The sequence below is a fragment of the Petaurus breviceps genome, unplaced genomic scaffold, assembly GCF_028583685.1.
Source record: "Petaurus breviceps papuanus isolate PSGF00001 unplaced genomic scaffold, PetGlider_PUasm1.0 91133, whole genome shotgun sequence".
NCBI lineage: Eukaryota > Metazoa > Chordata > Mammalia > Diprotodontia > Petauridae > Petaurus > Petaurus breviceps.
In genome coordinates, this window is record NW_027187419.1 from 85,525,107 (window position 1) to 85,544,411 (window position 19,305).

At 40.1% G+C, this 19,305-nt stretch overlaps 1 protein-coding gene across 2 annotated transcripts in view; it reads right to left on the minus strand.

Annotated features, from left to right (window-relative positions):
* The window catches only part of LOC138155384 (CD302 antigen), a 220,016-nt gene extending 203,668 nt beyond the window's left edge, over nt 1-16,348 (minus strand). The window contains exons 1-2 of one of the 2 annotated variants that reach the window (XM_069080612.1): nt 16,136-16,337; nt 395-766 (exon numbers count right to left, since the gene is read on the minus strand). In XM_069080612.1, coding sequence (XP_068936713.1) covers nt 395-766; nt 16,136-16,241 — 478 coding nt within the window. In that variant the 5' untranslated portion in view covers nt 16,242-16,337. Of the gene's footprint in view, nt 1-394; nt 767-16,135 lie in introns of both variants that reach the window. The other variant, XM_069080607.1, reaches the window with a different exon arrangement.
* Nucleotides 16,349-19,305: the final 2,957 nt, after the last annotated feature.

Consider the following 19,305-nt stretch of genomic DNA (forward strand, 5'->3'; position numbering starts at 1 on the left):
ATGCAGACTCAGACACTAGCTGTGTGACCCTGGACAAGTCACTTAACCCTGTTTGCCTCAATTTCCTCATCTATAAAACGAGATGGAGAAGGAAATGGCAAACCACTTGAGCACCTTTGCTAATGAAACCCCAAAAGGGAGTCACGAAGAGTCAGACACAACTGAACAACAGCCAAAATGACACCCATATTCCTAACTCTGGCCATTTTTTATTACTTATTTCCTATGCCTAAAACGCCATCCTTTTTCCCCAAGTGCGTTCATGAAGAGCTGGACAAGACTGAAAAACAACCAAACAACAGCTTGAAACGGTAGTAGCCCTGAGTTAAATGTTAAACAAAACATGAGAAAAACTATATATTAACTAAATAAAAAGTCACTGTCAAACACTCACCATGGTAAGGCTGGTCACAAAGATGTTCATCAGAGTCTCCTTTCTTCCAAGTATCAGATGAATTTACATTTGCTGTCACTTGTCCATCCTTCAAAGTCAGTCTGTACTGGGAGGCGCTGTACAAAGAACCATACTCACATTTCCACCATAACATAGCACTGGAATCACAGCTGAACATTTTCAAGGAATCTTTAGGCTTGGCTATGTCTATTCCAAGGCACATCCGGGACTCTACATTAAAGAGGCGATGCTGTGATACCCACTTCCACTGCATATCACTGGTCGTCTTGCAGTTCACTGCCACTACCAAACCACTCACAGTTTTAAGGCATTTGCCAGTGTTTTCATGGCGGATGGTAAATGGGCCATTATCTGAGTGGAAAAAAAAAAACAATTAAGAAAAACTTCAAAAATTTTAATGCTACATATCCTAATCTTTGCTCTCTGAAAAGTGCCTAAGCACAAAGGAAAGGTCTCAATAGTGCTATATTACTATAGAAAGTGTCCTTCTACCTGAACAGAACTAACTTCTCCTGGGATGAGCTAGGAGCCCCTTGGCTATCACATTTCCTTAGGGTTTGCCTTTGATCTCATTACTATCCAGGGTACAATTGTCCACCATGTCCCCAGAAACCTCCTCACCCTGGAAGCTCACTCCAGCACTGAAATTTACACACTGGAAGTACCCTCCATCCCTGACAGCCTCTCCCTCAGATTGTATCGCTCCTTTCAAAACTATGCTGGCCACATCTCTTACTCCTTTCCCTGCTTCACTCAGCTTTCTCTACCATTTCTCACTCCCCAAGAAAACTTCAGCACCCCCAAGCCCCCACTCCAGCTTCCTTTTATGTGTTATCTCCCCCCCCCCAATAAACTGAAAGTTCCTTGAGGGTAGAACTGTTTCTGTTAATATTTGCAATCTCAGAGCTCAGGGGCACATAGTAAGTGGTAAATAAATGCTTGTTGGATGACTGATAGTATTCTAAAGCCATCTGGAATTCAAACTCTGATTCTTTCATGCTCAAGTTGTTTACTGGTAGAATGTAGGAGCGAGTGTGGTATAGTGGTTTCAGAGTGATAAGACCTATTTTTAAATCTTGGCTGTGACACCTAATAGGGCAGCGAGGTGGTGCAACATATAGAGTACCAGGCTTTGAGTCAGGAAGACTCATTTTCCTGAGTTCAAATCTGGCCTCAGACACTTATTAGCTAAGTGACCCTGGGCAAGTCCCTTAACCCTGTTTGCCTCAGTTCCCTCTTCTTTAAAATGAGGTAGAGAAGAAAATGGCAAACTACTCCAGTATCTGTGCCAAGAAAATCCCAAAGGGGTCACAAAGAGTCAGACAAAACTGAACAACAGCCAAAGGGACATGTACATTCCTGACTGGGTATTTTTATTAGTTGGGCCCCATGCCTGGAACACTCTCCCTCCTTAGCTCTGCCTCTTAGCTTCCCTGGCTTCCTTCAATCTTAGCTAAAATCCACCTGCTTCTGGAAGCTTCTTTTAAAAATCCTTCTCATTTAATATCTTCCCTCTGTTGATTATTTCCAATATATCTTTTGTATAGCTTGTCTGTACAAGGTGTTTGCATGTTTTCTCCCCATTAGACTGTCAACCCCTTGAGGGCAGGAGCTTTTTTTTTTTTAACCCTTCTTTGTATGCCCCGAACTCAGCACAGTTCTTGGCACGTACTAGGTACTTATTAAATATTTACTATCATTAGAATCATAAATTTGGAGTTATGGGGGTCCTTAGAAGCTATCTAGTTGAACGCCCTCATTTGACAGATTAAGGAATGAAATGACTTGCCCATATAATCATCATTATTTGGCAAAGGAATTTTTAAAAATCATTTATACTACAATCACGAAAACATAAATAATATTAAAATATGTTAAATAAATTTAAATGACTAAGGTGTAAGACAAAAAACTCCAGAAGAAGAACCAATTAATTTTCAGTATTATAAGGGACTTTCCATATGATACACACTTCACTGGGACTGGTTTCATTTACGTACAATTTCTTCTCTGAAAACAAGTAAAGCAAGGGCTTTAATGATCAAAATAGCCTGATGGGAACTGATGACTTAATATTTAAATGCTAAAAATTCCAAAGGACAAAAAGGAACTATTGTTGTTCAGTTAAAAAAAATCAAGATGAATAACCTTAAAAAACCAGTTATTTTTATTTCTGTAAATACTTGAATACATATTTGCTACAAGGCTGTGCTTCTGAATGATCAGGGCAGCAATTTTATACATCACACAACAACATATACATACATACTTCACACATTTCTTTTCCCCACCACTATCTTCTCAAGGGGACCTCTATCTATCCCAGCCTTTATTCTCTCTTATCTTCTAGGTAGATAACAATGTTAGGTCTTACCACCACTAGAACTTCTGGATGACCCTGACAGTTACATTCTTGTTTTGTTATTGTGTCATAGTGGCATTATCTATAATTTCTCTTAATATTTTATTCACAAGAGTTCTCCATCCTTCACTGTTCTACATTTAAAGGGAAGCCACCCTAGATGCCTCAGTTCTAGGTATACCTATCACTTGATTTTATTGTTCATAGTATCACAGATTTAGAACTGGTGAGGGCATCAGAGGCTATCTAATCCAATCTCTTTATTTTGCAGGTGAAGCCCAGAGCAGTTTAGTGATTTGACCAAGATCACAGATTAAGTAAATGACAGAACCAGAATTCCAACTAAGGTCTCCTGACAACAAGTTCACTTCTTGGAGCCATACACCCTCGGGAAGGTGAATTCCTGGGGAAACAGTTGTCTGCAATACTTCTCCCATGACCGTGGAGCCCCAATCAAATTGTACTTCTGTGGTCCTTTTATAAGAAAACCTCTACTTACTGTTCCCTGAAGTCTCATGCTACATAGCAACAGTTATGAGAAACAAAACTCTTCTTCCAGGCTATTAGTACCCATAAACCTATCCCTCTCTAATCTGGTCCTTACATTTCCCAATCATTATCCTATAATGGCCTTTCCTTTCGGGGTGTTCTTTGGAACACAACTTCCCCAAATCCTCCTAGAGGTAGCCATGTAGCTAGTGGTAAGGGCACTGGCCTTGGAATCAAGACTTACCTTCATGAATTCAATTCAGACCTCAAACACTTACTAGCTATGTGACCCTGGGCAAGTCACTTACTGTTTGCCTCGGTACCTCATCTGTAAAATGAACTGGAGAAGGAAATGACAAACCACTTCAATATCTTGGCCAAGAACTTCCCCCAAATGGGGTCATGAAGAATTGATCTGACTGAACAACAACCGCCACCCACCTTCATCTTAGATCTCATCCTTTCACTGAAATCTGCCTCTCTTGGTTAAGCTATCAGGGCAGGAAGAATTCTCTGGCTTTCAGGATCAGAGTCTCTGAGTAGGTAAGAACCACATAATCTGACCAAGAATCCTCGATACCAAACTGTAAAGTTTCTGAGGACTAATTTGTGTATGTGTGTGTCTTCCTATCCCTACCGATTCCATTTAGCATGGTGCTTTGTATGAAAGTTGGCATTATATATTTTTAAGTGAACTGAAGAAGATTCTATACTTTCTCAAGATAAATGTCTTAGGGGCAGCCAGGTGGCTCAGCGAGTAAGAGCACCAGCTCCAGTGTTGGGATGACCTGGAGATCGAATCCCAGGCTCAGACACTCAGCACCACACCCAGAAATAACTGGCCGTGTAACCTTGAGCAAGTTACTTAAACCCGATTGCTTAAAAAAAAAATTTTTTTTAAATGTCTTAATTTCTCCAGGAAAACCAGAAATAAAATTGATTTTTACATGAGGTTTATAAAGCAACTTCATTACATTCACATACCTCATACAGGACAGGACATAGAGACTGATGCAAATTGCTTATTATTAAGGGAATAAAAAGCAGGCATCCTCAGCAAATTTAGACTAAAAATCTATTGCGCTTACAACATCCAATTTTGTAAATCCTCAAATTAAGCAAAGCTGCCCATGTCTTTCAGCTATACTAAGAGTTTATGAGGAAGTTTTTGTTTTTTAAGTCTAATTTTTTAAAAACTTCAATTCACAACAAATAGAATAATTTCACAATAAACAGCAAATGCTTGGAATAAACTCAGTCCATGACATTTCATAGGATTATAGATTTATAGCTGGAAGGAACCTCAGAAGTCATTGAGTGCAACATCCTCATTTTAAAATGAAGGAAACTGAGGCTCACAGTAAAGTGTCAGTACTGAAGGTCCCACAGAGTGTGAATGTTAAGGTATGTCAGAAGCTGCTTCATTCATCACCTAACAACCACTTTTCTAAAGTACCTAACATGGGCAAACAGTATCAAAAACACTTCGGAAACCAATCTACATTCCACATTGCCAATAAAGAACAAATTATCACAAAATGAAAATCCTACTAACCCTTTACAGATAACATGCAAAAAGCTCCACAGAAAAAAGTAACCAAACCCAATTCATTCCTTGGAAAGAAGAATGACAGACTTCAAAAACCAAAACCATCAAACTGAACTTCTTTGAAATTTATTCTTCTATTCACATCCTCCAGTCTAGATATTGTTGCAATTTACCAGCCTCTAAGTAATTCTCCCCGGTTGTGCAAGGAGTATAGTACCTAGCTCAGCCTTCATACTCATAGTTGGGTATTTCTCTACACACATCAATACCCTGGCCTCCAAATTCCACAATCTATGTATGTGTATAATAACTCCTCACCACCTCAGGCACGTACAACAGAGGTCATACCTTACTATTACCCACAACTGTACCACTTCCATGATCTTGGATTATGAAATGATCTTTTTTGATCCTGATCTTGTCTTTCCATCTCTCACTTTAGCTCAGCCCTCCTAAATCTACGATTGTTTTTACCAAGTCCTTCGGTTCCTCTAAAAACTGCCTGTTCACCTAGTCCAGGGGTGGGGAACCTGTGGCCCTGAAGTCACATGTGGCCTTCTACGTCCTTGGGTGGGGTCCTTTGATTGAGTCCAAGTTTTACAGAACAAATCCTTTAATTAAGAGGATTTTTTTCTGTGAAGTTTGGATTCAGTTAAAGGGCTACACTTGAGGACCTAGAGGGCCACAGGTAGCCTCAAAGCCACAGGATCTCTACTGCTGCCCTAGTCTATCACTCCTATTCTGGCCTCACTTTCCACCCCTCAGTCTTGGCCTTAACTGTTCAAACTGTAACCTGCTTGTCTCACTAACATTCACACCCTGACAATCACCAAACCTTACCACCTACCTTTTCTGCCCCTACTCCTGAGTTGTTGAAAGACTCTGGAGAAGTCATGATTAGGCCCACTACAAATTCATAGTATCTTATCTCAACTGGGCCCTCACTGCTGTATGGGAGTCCTTTCATTTTTTCCTTCACCATCTCTATAAAATTCCATGTAGGGCAAGGGTTTGTAAACTTTTTTTTTTTTGGTCACAGATCCCCCTGTCAACCTGGTGAAACCTACAGACCCCTTTTCTGAAAAATGTTTTTAAATGCATAAAATAAAGTACACAGAATTACAAAAGAAACCAATTATACTGGAATATAGCTATCAATCTTATGTTTTTTGAAGGTTCATAGACCCCAGGTTAATAACCCCTAGTATTTAGAGATATTCAAGATATTTAAAAAATTTCTTCAAACCTCACATTACATTATCAGTCTGTTTACCAAGGAAGCATATAAAAGACATAAGTGAAGTTATAATAATGATTCTATCTGGGAATATCTGAATATTCAATTTGGCTCAGATTCTTCTATGGGAACAGTGGATAAAGGTAATAAAATCACTGTGAAAATGCTATTGTTTAACTTCCCTTCAGGGAAAAGACAGATAGACAGTTGAACTAACACACTGTGGATAGAGCATTGAATTCATCCACCTATCCTAGAAAACAATTTGAAATTTTTTTTAAGTCACTAAAATGTCTATATCCTTTAAACAAAAGATCTCACTATTAAGCAGATAGTTTAATGAAGTCAAAATTATATTGTATATATTTTATTTGTACAGTTGTTTGCATGTTGCTTCCTCCATTAGGCTGAGCTCCTTGAGAACGGGGGCTGTTTTTTGCCTTTCTTGTATCCCCAGAAGAGTCCCTGGTACAAAGTAGGTGCTTAATAAATGCTTGATGGGGGGTGGCTAGGTGGCACAGTGAATAGAGCACCGGCCCTGGAGTCGGGAGCACCTGAGTTCAAATCCGGCCTCAGACACTTAACAAAAACTAGCCGTGTGACCTTGGGCAAGTCACAACCCCAATTGCCCTCCATAAAGCAAAACAAAACAAAACACAAAAAATAAATGCTTGATGACTTGACATACACCACAATATTCATAGCAGTATTTTTTATAGCAGCAAAAAAAAAAAATTTAAGACAAAACATGCCAACTGATTGGGAAATAGTTAAATAAATGGTAGTATATGAATGTCATAGAATATTACTGTACTGTACATAATGATAAATATAACTGAGAGGAGCATGAGAAGATTTTTGTGAACCATATAGTGAAGTAAGCTAAAGAACCTGAATAAAACATGCCCCAACACCAATACAAATTGAAAAATCAAAAGAATGAGAATTGAACCCTGTGTAATTATAATGGCCAAGAAGCTTGGCCATGGAGAAGACCTGAGAAAATGTACCTTCTTGTGTTCTTTGCTGGGGGAGTGAGGGCATGAAATATTGTATGTGTCATTAGACTCTATTGTGCTTGGCTGGTTTTGTTAAAATATTTTTTCCTCTCTTTTTTTGTTACAAGAGTAAAGGGCATGAAAACTATATAGATTCAGAAATAAAGGTATATAAAAAAACACATTACAATAAGCTTTTTAAAATAAAGGGCATCCCCACCCACTAGACTAATTGATTAAGAGCCTAACCCTTGGTTCATATGAAGCCATAATACATGAATTGCCAATTTCAGAACTAGTTTTTATCAGGACTAAAACAGTTTTAAAAGAAAACAATTTTAAAAGAAACAATTGCCCAGATAAAAATAAATAAATTCAATCTGTAATTCCCAGACTAAAAACTTGGCAGAATGCAATCTATATGAGATCCTCATAGGTTCTTGAAGAAAATGTCTAAGTGTTCTATAATGATCTTTTCTGTAGCTATTTAATTTGTCTTGATAGAACAGAGTCAAATGTTTTCGAGGCTGACAATGAAACAGATATGCTAGAACAAAGCACAATTCTACATACAGAGATGTATGGGCAAGTAAAACGTGATAATGATGGACATCTACGCTGCAAAGTTGAACACATATACTTTGAAAACTAGATGCAGAGTATTGGTGGGGGAGGGGGCTAGGTGTGGGAAATGGGGCTTCCTCTTTTGATGTTGCTTTTTGCTTTGAGAAACTGAGAACAATGTTATTTATGTGTTATTTCTCACCCCTCCTATTCTAGCTTGCTCAGAAGATAGCTGCCTTCTCCATCTTCCTGCCCTTCCCTCCCACCCCCTGAGTTATCGCATTCTTAAAGGTTTTAGAGGCTCAGAAAATCTTTTTTTTTTCTCGTTCTAACTTAAAAGTCCGATGCAAGTTAGCAAAAATCATCCAACTGGTAGAAATTGCAGGAAAACTTACATACTAACATGTTGCTGGTAGAATTGTGAATTGGTCCAACTATTCTGGAAAACAACTTGGAATTATGTATGAAAAGTTACTCAAGTGTTCACACCTTTTGACCCCAAAACCCTTTGCTATGCATATACCCCAAACATGTCAAAGACAGAAAGAAAACCTATAAATATTACAAAAATATTCAGAGAAGTACTTTTTTGCAATAGCAAAGAACTGGGGGGAAAAAGTAGGTGTTCATTGATTGGGCAATCACTAAAAAATTATGGTACCATTAATGTACCATATTATTGCATCATAAGAAACAATGAATAAAAAGAATTCAGAGAAACATGAGAGGATTTCAAAGGGAAGCAGGGTACTAAAGGGAAAAAAATGGCCCAAAAGGACTCTGGGAAAGGAGTCTATTGCTTTGCTAAGTTGTTTGTAAGTTGCAGCTTCCACTTCTGTTGAAATATTCCCCAGACGTGTTTGTCTCACCAACCAGAGCTTTGTTCATTTTCTACTTGTCTTGTCTCCATGTGCATATGTGTTCATGTAATATTTAACTTCTAAAAGTAGGGTCCTATTGCTAAGTAATTTCTTGATTGAATTATTTCCCATATTGAAGGATATCATTTTGCATGCGCATGAGCTAAAATGTCCCAAACATGATCAAATGTATATTTCGATTCTATTTGCTTGATAAATGTATACTACTGTTTTGAAAGAAAGAATCTGTAGAAGTCTGTTGGGTACAATTTGCCAAGATGCATCACTGCCAAAGCTTGAAGACCCAAGCCTGTGACACTTAGAATATGTGAAATAAATATACAGACATGAGAGGTCTTAATAAGAGTCACCCTTGGCACATGTTCTTTTAGCATATGACCTCTCGTCCTAGCTGTCTGAGAAAACTAGCAGGTCATAGCAGCAAAGATCTGGACCCAGAGATACAAACAGATAGAGTTAATCTCAACTGTAAGTTTCTTCATGTATCCTTCAAATCTCCTCTATACCTTCCCTTAGTTATTTGAGGTGAAGATGGTCCCCACTCCTTCCCAAAGCTAGCCCCTCTCCTTAAGTATGCAGTCAATCTCACCTCTTCTACCTTGTTCCAGGAACTTTTCCAATTAACCCCACTCCATTCTCTCTTTAATTTTCAATCTTTATCTCTTCCTATTACCGGTCAGAAATATGCCTAAGCGTCCCTCATTCTTTTAAATTTTATTTTAAGTTTATGAAATAAAATGATTTCTGTAACATAGTAAAATAATAAAAAGATGATTGTACATGAAACTGCAAATCTATTATGTAATTTATTATGTAAAACTTGTTATTCCCTTTAAATACATAATAAATTTATCATGTAAGTTTCTTTTTTCCCCTTCCTCCCCCCATTCTTGAAAAATAAAAATTGTCTTGTTACCTTGCCACTCTCTCAGGCCAACTCCCTATATCTCTGAGCTCTTTCACTACCGAACACCTAAAGGGTCATTTATTCTCTGACTATTCCTTACCTACCCATTCACCTTTCCATGCTTTGCCATCTAACTTCTGATTTCTGCCTCTCTACAGAAACTGCTCCCTCAAAGGTTACTAACATTTATTTTTTAACTGCTAAACCAGTGGTCTTTCCTCAGTACTCATTTAACTAGACCCCTTTGCAGCTTTGGACACTATTAATTTCGCCTGCCTCCAGGATATACTTTCCTGTCTTAGTTTCTCTGACACCACTCTCATTTTCTTTTTCATATCCTTTTTCCAATATTTAAATATGCCCTTAGGCTCTGTGCTGAGAGTTCTCTACTCTATAATCTCTCTTGGAGATTTCTAACTCATTACCATGGATCTATAATCATCCCTATGCAAATAACCTCCAGATCTACATCTCCAGTCCTAATCACTCTCCTGAACTCCAAACCTGCATTAACAACTTTCTCTTAGACAACTGAAACTTAACATCCTAAAGAACTGGTCATTTTTCTCTCCTAAACCCATCTCTCTTCCAAATGTCCTCACTGCTGTTGAGAGTAACACTATCTTTCCAGTTAGGTCTACAACCACAGAGTCATTTTTGTTTATTTCTCCCCACCCCAAATCCAATCAGCTGCCAAATCTTTCTAAAGTTTCTCCCCATTGCTTATATCCATCCTCTTCTTTCCGCTCCATGATTACCACCCTAGTGTCAAGCTTCTTATCAAATCCAGACTACTATAAAGTGTTCAGAATTGTTCTCCTGGCCACTAGCCTCTTTCCCCTCCCAATTTGTACACAATAGAGCTAGTAGAATAATCTTCCACATAAATCCAATTCACTTGCATATCATGGCATCACCTTCCTCTTCAAGTAAGATCTTCCATAGGTATAGGTATGACCATGGCATTTCCTCCCTCCCTCAACAACCTAGAGTGGCTCTTACGGTCTCTGGGATAAAATACAAACTTCTCAGCCCAGCGTTTAAGGCCTTTCTCAGTTTCACTCTAACCTACCTTTCCAACCCCATTTCATATTATTCTCTTTTATGTATGCTTCATTTCTACCAAGCTGGACTCCCAGGGGATTCCTGAAGTTGACATTCTACTCTTACTCCTATGTCCTGGACTAATGGTCTTATTTCCTCTTCACCTTTACGAATGCTCACCTTCCTTCAAGGCACTGGCTTTAACTCTGTGAAGCTTCTTGAAGTGACCAATTGTTGGTACCCGCTTCTTCAAAGTACACTATATTTCCCTAGCTATGTAATCAATGCACAACCCTCTCCCATGCCAACTCTCAGTAGATTCCTTCTAGCTGAAAATTGCTTAATGAATACGAATACTTGTTGCATTCATCTCTGGTTCCTCTTCCTCATCTGAAAAAGGAGGGACTTGAAGTAGATTTTCTTTTATAGATCTACCACCCTACAAATTATGGATCCATAAGATCTATATGCATATGGACAATAATAAGATTTTACTCATACCAGCCCTTTTTGGGGGTACATGCTTTTTTCTCCCTTATTCCCCATATTATTCTATTGGTCTCCTGGCTTTTTAGAACTTCCAATGAAAATACTGCCCTCCCTCATAAGTTTTTTTCCAGATCCCCTTTAATTCTAAGGTCTACACCCTAATTGATTATCTTCAATTTATCATACATATTGTATATATACATAATACATATGTGTATATACACACATATGCATAAACACACACATACATTGTACACACACATTTTTATGTTCATGTTTCTTCTGCCTTTCTTTGTATCCCAAGGATTTATAAGTGTCAAGTATATAGTAGGCACTTAATGAAAACTGACCAACAGCCCAACACCCCACTACCCTCCCTGCCCTTACTCTCTGGTTAAGCTCCAAACACTGTTTCTCTGTTTCTTTTAGCAGCCTTTTCTAAAGTTTCCTTTGGAGATTAGTCTATAGAAAAACTCTTAATTTTTTTTTAAAGTGTGTATCTGTAACCTTTACTATCTTTGATAAATTCCTTTATAGACGTCAGTTTATTATAATCATGATGTCTGTATTTAGGATACCTGAGTGCTAGGGTTACTTTAGAAGTATTCTTGGAAAACAGTAAAAGCACTTGCCTCCTGTATTCTGACCTTTGGAACCTCCAGAGCTTCACTGATTAGGGACACTGTGCTGCATTCTGGACAAGGTGTGCTCACCTTGTGTGAGTTTCCCTGATGTCAATCTACAAGCAGGAGCCACAGATGCTTTTTGAATCAGATGGCTAACTTCCATAGAAGCTATTTAGCACCATATCTGGGGCTGTTACCACCAGCATAACTAGAGGCAAGATGCAGCACGGCAGAGTCCTGGACTAAGGGTCAGGTAGCCTGGTGTTCAAATTCCCTTTTTGACACTAATTAGGAGGCCAGGAGTCACCTAACTACTATTTACTTATCTGTAAAATGTTTACCCATAGCATCTACCTCAAAAGCTATTTTACTTCAAATGAGAATATATGGAAAGTCTCAGGAAACTCTCTAAAGTCCTAAGTGACAGAAAGGTTGCAATATGTTGGTGAAAGGAATTTCTACACAGGGAGTTGCATATTTAAATATGTGGCAAAAGAAGGCCACAATGGGGGTGGGAGGAAAGGCTGAGGAAGTTCAGAATTTTTTTTAATGGCACATATAACAATAATTACTTTGGAAAATATAATAGGCTTTAAAAAAGACAAAACATTTTGTTAAATTAAACTTATCCATTGGCAGCCTCAAGCCTCAGAACTTTCATCTTACAGCATTTTGTAGGTAACACTCATTAAATGCTTCCTATATGCAAGGGACAACAATGCAATAGCCCCTGCCCAAAGGAGCCAACATTCTCCTGAGTGGAGGAGATACAACATTCATGAAGGTAAGTAATATGTGCAAAGTAATTTCATGACATGAAAGTTTCTTAGAGGATGAAGCTACATGGAGGCAGTCAGGGGCTACAGCAGATAAAACACTAGGTCTGAAGTCTAAAAGACCTAAATTAAGTCTGGCCTCAGATACTTCCAGGCTATGTGGCCCTGAGCAAGTCACTTAACTTCTGTCTCAGTTTCCTCAACTGGGCACAATAACACCTACGTTCCAAGGTTGTAGTGAGGGAATCTTTGCAAGGCACTTGGTATAGTGTTTGGCACATAGTATACACTCAATAAAATGCTTTTACTCTTGGTCACCTAGAAGGTGGTACCTGAGCTGTGTTTTGAAGAAAGCTAGAGGTTCTATGAGGCAGAGATATGGAAGGAATTCTTTCCAAACCTGAAGTAAGTAAAGTCTATAAGTCTTTAAGTAAAGTCTCTAAGTCTGTAAGTAGGAATCTGGGAAATAGCAGAGAAGGTTAACAGATAGAGACAATGAAGCACCAGTCCACTTCAAATCACATACTAATTACTTTCTACAAATTACTTTCTTTTTTTTTTTTTTTGGAAGGGGGAAGGCAGGGCAATTGAGGTTAAGTGACTTGCCCAAGGTCACATGGCTAGTATGTGTTGTGTCTGAGGCTGCATTTGAACTCAAGTCCTCCTGACTCCAGGGCTGGTGCTCTATTCACTGCCACCACCTAGCTGCCCCACAAATTACTTTCTATAAGGAGGGAGAAAGAAAAGATAAATCAAGGAATTACATTTCTGCAAGGACTTACAGATTCTTCTTCAAAATCTGGAACTTCGAGATCAGTTAGTTAAGCAAAACAACATGCTTACACATCAGATTACAAGGCACCAATTGCATCATGAAGCTGGAAAATTGCCAGGTAAGATGAAAATTTTAACCTGGCAGCCCTCTCTCTCATCATTCCTCCAAACCTGGTAGATGGAGCAGAGTACAGTATAGACAAGAAGGTCTTAGGAGGTAAGAGAAAGGGCACATTGATATGACAAATGTTTACTGAACCCCTACTTTGCGCAAGACCTTGGTATAGTGAATCAACAGCTGCACTCTGTTAGGAAAAGCAGGTGACTTAGGTTCAAGTACTGCCAGACACATTGTTGGTCTGTCCGTGAACAAGTCAATTAACCTCTTGGTCTTTCCAGGTACCTCCCTAAAGACTGCAGCAGGTTCTCCACCTCTGAACTATGTTCAAACAAGACATACAGGATGAATTGGGGGTAAACTCTGGAGGAAGGCATTAGGATTAAGGAAGACTGAGAAAGTCTTTTTCCAGGAAGCAGGACTTTAGCTGAGACCTGAAGGAAGGCCAGAAAGATTAAGAAACAGAGATGAGGAGGGACAGCATTCCACACATGGAAGGGAGCTGTGAAATCTCTCAGTCAGGAAATGGTGTGTCTTGTGTGGGGAAAAGCGAGGAGACCAGTGCTACTGGAAAGCAGAGTACATGGAGGGAAACAGAACGAAATAAGATCAGAATGGTAGGAAGGTGCCAGGTTATAAAGGACTCTGAAAGCCAAATAGAGGTTTTTATATTTGATTCTGGAGATTAGAGGAAGCTATTAGAGGTTACTAAATGGGGGATAGGGGAAGGGAATAATATGATCAGACCTGTGATTTAGGATGATCCATCTGACAGTTGAGAAGAGGATGGAATTGGAAAGGAGACAGGCTTGAGGCATAGAAACCAACCAGCAGGCTAATGAAACGGTATAGGCATAAGGTGAAGAGGGACTGTCCCAGGGAAGTGTCAGAGGAGAAAGGACTTGAACACTGATTAGATAAGGAGGGTGAGAGTGAGGAGTCCAGGATGACAGCCAAGTTGTAATAAGAATGGGGGCACCCTCAACACTAATATAAAATTTAAGAAGGTGGAAGGGCTTAGGGGGCAAAGATAAGGGATTCAGTTTTGGACACAGTGAGTTTAAGATGTCCATGGGACAACCAATTTGATAGGTCTAAATGGCAATTGATGCAAAACTAGAGGCTGAGAGAGTTTAAGCCCGGAAAAGTAGATATGAGTCATATGTCTAGAGATGTAACTGAAACGATGGGAGATGATGAGATTAGCATGTGACTCAGTATGGAAAGAGAAGATGGGAGGGCCTAGGACAGAACCTTGGAAGATGCCTTCTGTTAGCAGGAATGACCTAGAAATGTCTTCTTCCTGACTCCTTGCATGGATGTTCCCCAAGGTACCATCTTAGTCTCTTTTTTCCCTCTCCTTTCTCCCTGTGTCTGTGTCTCTGACTGTCCGTCTCTCTGTCCATTTGACTGCCTGTCTGTCTATCTCTATCTGTCTCTCTACTTTCCCATCGTCATAGCATAACTACCATTTCTATGCAAGTGATTCTTCTTACTGATCTCTTTGGCTTCCTGACCCTTATTATTGCCTAACATATTCACACCTAACCTGTTCAAAAGAGTTTATTTTGTCTTTCAAATCTGTTTCTTCTTATGCCATCACGATTTTCTCAATCACATCACCATTTCCCCTATTTGAAAGACTGATGTTTCTTTAGCCTTTCTTAATCAGTTGCCAATTTCCTTATGCATAGACTTGGTAAAGTCACTCCTCAATCCAAAACTCTTCAATGGTTCCCTATTGCTCTGCTCTTGTCTGGCATTCAAGGCAGTCCCTGAACCAGCCTACCTCTCCTTCTACAGGCACACTACACTCTGGCCATACTTTTCTCACTGGTTGCTGAAATGGTTGTAATAGTGAAGGCCAAAACTCAATAAAACTCTAGTTTTGTCATAAAAACCTGTAACTACAATCTTATCAAGAATTCATTTTATCATAACCTCCCCTTTACTGTAAACTCCTTATGGAAATAGCATAGGTGGATAGCTGATGGGTGGAGAACATCCGAATCCAATCCTTAATATACCTTTTGCCAGTTCCGAAAAAGAAAGTAAAAGCAGATATATAGTAATTTAGGTTGGTAAGGCAGGGCTGGAAGGTTGTCTACTCATTAGTCACTCCCTTCAAAATGCCATGAAATGCAGTTCACAGACAACACTGTTCTTTTAAATCAAACTTCTAGCCCTTCCCCTTACCAAAGATGTACAAGTGCCCCTCATACAGATTAAGATGCCAAAATTATCAGCCATGTTGCCAAAATGTCAAGTTTTCCTCAAAGTGGAGTCTCAGGACTTCTGGGGGTCATATTACCCCCAAAGGGATGCCACTGAGGTCTTTAGCAAGCACTGAAGGGAGCAGACAGGGTCCGGCAAATTGAAGTGTTCAGAGCCGTGGGAATGTCTCATTTGTCACTTTATAGGCAAGCCAACCGAGAGAAGCAACCCCAGAATGCTTTACATAAGCAAAAAAGACCTGACTAAATAGGGAGCAGGCAAGACAAAATAGGTAGCAAGAGATGATATAACAATAAGCAAGAGAAACCAAAGACTTCTGGCTCCTTCCTCCACTTCTTCGCCTGCCCCACCCCGAAACCGCACCTGGGCTCCTCTCCCGCAACCACCTGTGCCCTACTTCCCTACCCACAAGGGCAAACGTTTTTAATCAACACACACAGGCTTTCTCCCTCCTCAAACGCCCCTGGGGGACTAGATCCTTAAAAAAAGAAAGAAAAAGCTATTCACCCTACCCCATCCATCCCAAAGTCACACAGCTATCAAATAAGCTGAGAAAGACTGCAGCTCCCTTGGCATCCCCAGTCACCCCTAGCAGAAGCAGCATCTGACAACATCTGCAACATTGCCCAGTTCTGGCGGAGTGAAGCACCTAGATAGATGTTCAACGTTACCTGTGAAGCCTGGAGACACCCATTCCACTAAACACGAGACGACCAGGAAAAGCAGCCAATAGACGTGAGGGGTGCCCCTAGTTGGGGTCGCCAGATGCGTCCCCATCCGCACTTGCGGGAGCAACTCGCCCAGCGAAACACTAAAGGAGTCTCGGGAAGCTATAGCAAGGACACCTCTAGCACCCCCCCTTCCCCCCCAGCTCTTTCCCTCCGCGTTTTGGCCCCACCCCCACCCTGCAACCTTCGGCCAATCAGTCTCCTCCTCTACGAGACGGGGAGGGGGGGTGGAGTGAAGAGGAAAGAGATGGGGAGCTCTGGCTGCCTACGAGGGATAGTGAAACTTTGTTGCGAGCGAAAGAGGCCCACCTGGGCTCTAGGGGAGGCACAGAAAGCGCCCACCAGGAGAGATGAGCAATCCTGGCCAAAGCGCAGGCTTTAGTTGGTTGCTTTTTCATATTCTTGGGCTTTTTCTTGTTCTTTCCTTTTCTTTCCCTTCCTTCACAAAAGCACGAACACACACACAAGCATGCCCAGACTTACATTTCCAATAAGTAAATGCAAAGTAATGGTACATGGGTGGGGGGGGGGGGGATGGGGGACTCTGATGAGGGAATCAAAAGGAATTCTAAGTCCTTTGGTGGTTTCTCCAGCAGCTTGATTCGGCTCTCGTAGGTGACCCTTGTACCCCTCCAAACTCCAGTCTATCCTTTTCACTATAGGTGGGAAAGTAACCCTACTCCTAATCGGAGGGGAATGCCAAGACAAGAATGACTCATCCACTACCACGCTGACGCGGCCAAGCAAAGGAAGTGGACCTGATCAACCCACGCTCTGGAATCGCGCTCCTATTACTTTAAATCGCTTCTGAGAAGCTGACTGCGGCCAAAAGAAGTTAGGTGATAGTGTGGAATGCGGCGTCGCAGAGTTAGTGGTAAAGGAATTTAGAGCAGAATGTATTTAATGGTGCTAGGGAGACCTTAAGGCATAAAATCATTGTGTCCCATTCTTCGTTATTGCAAGAAAATTAATTTTCTTTCCCGCGAATGTCCAGCCTGAGAAGCATCATCTATATTAGGAGTGCAGTTACCCCTAAAACTCAGGGTAGAATGTTTTGTTAAGTTCAATTAATTTCTCTTTCCATTTTAGAGCTGCCTCTCCTACTATTGGAGTAGGGATTCCCAGATCTTCCTAGCAGGGTTCTGATACTATGCCTCTAAGGCAGAACCATCACTCTAAATGGGAAAGGTCAAGACCAAAAGACAAAAGCAAAGTTGTATGAAAATTTCTTTCCATAAACCTTTTATCACCTGGTAACAGTAAAGATGCGAACAAAATATCCCTGGCCCCTGGGAGCTGATGGTATAGTAAGGGAGACAAGGCATTATCTGTCTCTACAATTCAGTTAAACTTAAGTTAGCTATTAAGGATCCATGTGCAAGGAACCCCAATATATAAATATTGATAGACATGTATATAGAGATAGACACATATATTACACACATATACACATAAATATATAGCAAACAGAGATGAGAGACTTGGGGGGAAATGAGTTATTTCTTAATAGGAATAATCTGGGAATCCCTACTCCAACAGTAGAAGGGGCAGCTCTAAAATGGAAGGAGAAATTAATTGAATTTAACAAAACATTCTACCTTGAGTTTTAGGAGTAACCCTTTGGGACTGCACTCCTAATATAGTTCCTGAGCCCCTACTAGTACACTTCACATTAAAAATCAGCCGACAGATACAATGAACTCTTAAAGGCATTTGCTAAGATGATGCTGAAAAATTACTACCCCCCCCCCCATAAGTTAGGGCACATTTACCCACAAATACCCTGGAATGAGTGGAGTCAAACTTAGAGCACAGAGACATCTGTATAGGAATTCATTGTAGCAGAGGCAACACAATTCCTAAGTACTGAAAGGTCTAGAAGCCCCTTCTTTCTTCAGAGGTTCCTCACACAGGTGTTCTATTTGCAGCACCTCTGATGAGTAAGTTGTTCAGCTACTCCTACTGTCTGTTTCTCTCCAGGACTCTATTATCTGATTTCTAGGGCCCTGTTCCCCAAAGCTACTTCTTTCCTCAAGTGACACTCTCTCTCTCTCTCTCTCTCCTCTCCCCCCCTCCCTCTCTCTGACTGTGTCTCTGTCTCTTTCCTTTCCCACTGTCATTGCATCAACTACCATTTCTATGCAAGTGACTTTTCTTATTGATCTCTTTGGCTTCCTGACCCTTATTATTGCCTAACATATTCAAACCTAACATGTTAAAAACAGTTTATTTTGCCTTCCAAATCTGCTTCTTCTTATGCCATCACGATTTTCTCAATCACACCACCATTTCCCCTATTTGAAAGGCTGGTGTTTCTTTAACCTTTCTTAATCCGTTGCCAATTTCCTTATGCATAGACTAAGTCAAGTTACTCTCCAATCCAAAACTCTTAGGTGGCTCCTTATTGCTCCTCTCTTGTCCCTGCTTCCTCAATTGTGTTTCTAAATATCTCAGATGAATGAACTCTGAACTGAAGAAAGATGTGTTCTACCCTCTTTCTAAACACTATGGCAAATTCTGGGGAAAAATAAATTCTGTTCTCAGTCCTGCTTCCCCCTATCCCCAAAAGGGAATTCTTCCACAAAGTGCTCTGGAGCCTGTAATCTCTTCTACTTTAAGTCCAAGGCTTAGTTATGTAAAGTCCCCAGGGGTGTGACTAATTTGGTTGCTAAAGCAGTCCAATTGCTCCCTTCTTGACTCAGTTTGAAAGGTGTTCATACCAGTCCAAAGGATCATAGGGAATGCCTTGTTAATTCATGAAAACCTCAATATATGTGACCGTTCTGCAGCTATACTGATTGAGCTGGTGGGAGTTTAAAGTGAATAAATGATTTTTATGTATGGATGAGAGACACCTATTACAAAAGAGCCTGTAAGGTAGTGTTTTGGGTTTTTTCCCCCCTACTGGATCAATTGCATGCTTGTGTGCATGTGTGTGTTCAGCAAAGAGTAAATACAATAAAATATTATATCCTTTATATCTTTCCGTTAATTGTGAATAATAAAGCTGTAGTCAATTGTTGATTCTCAGTTCTCTGCTTATTATTTTCTATTATCTTCATAAAATATGTCCTCAGTTCATATATGGATGACTCTCATAAAAACTTTGTATA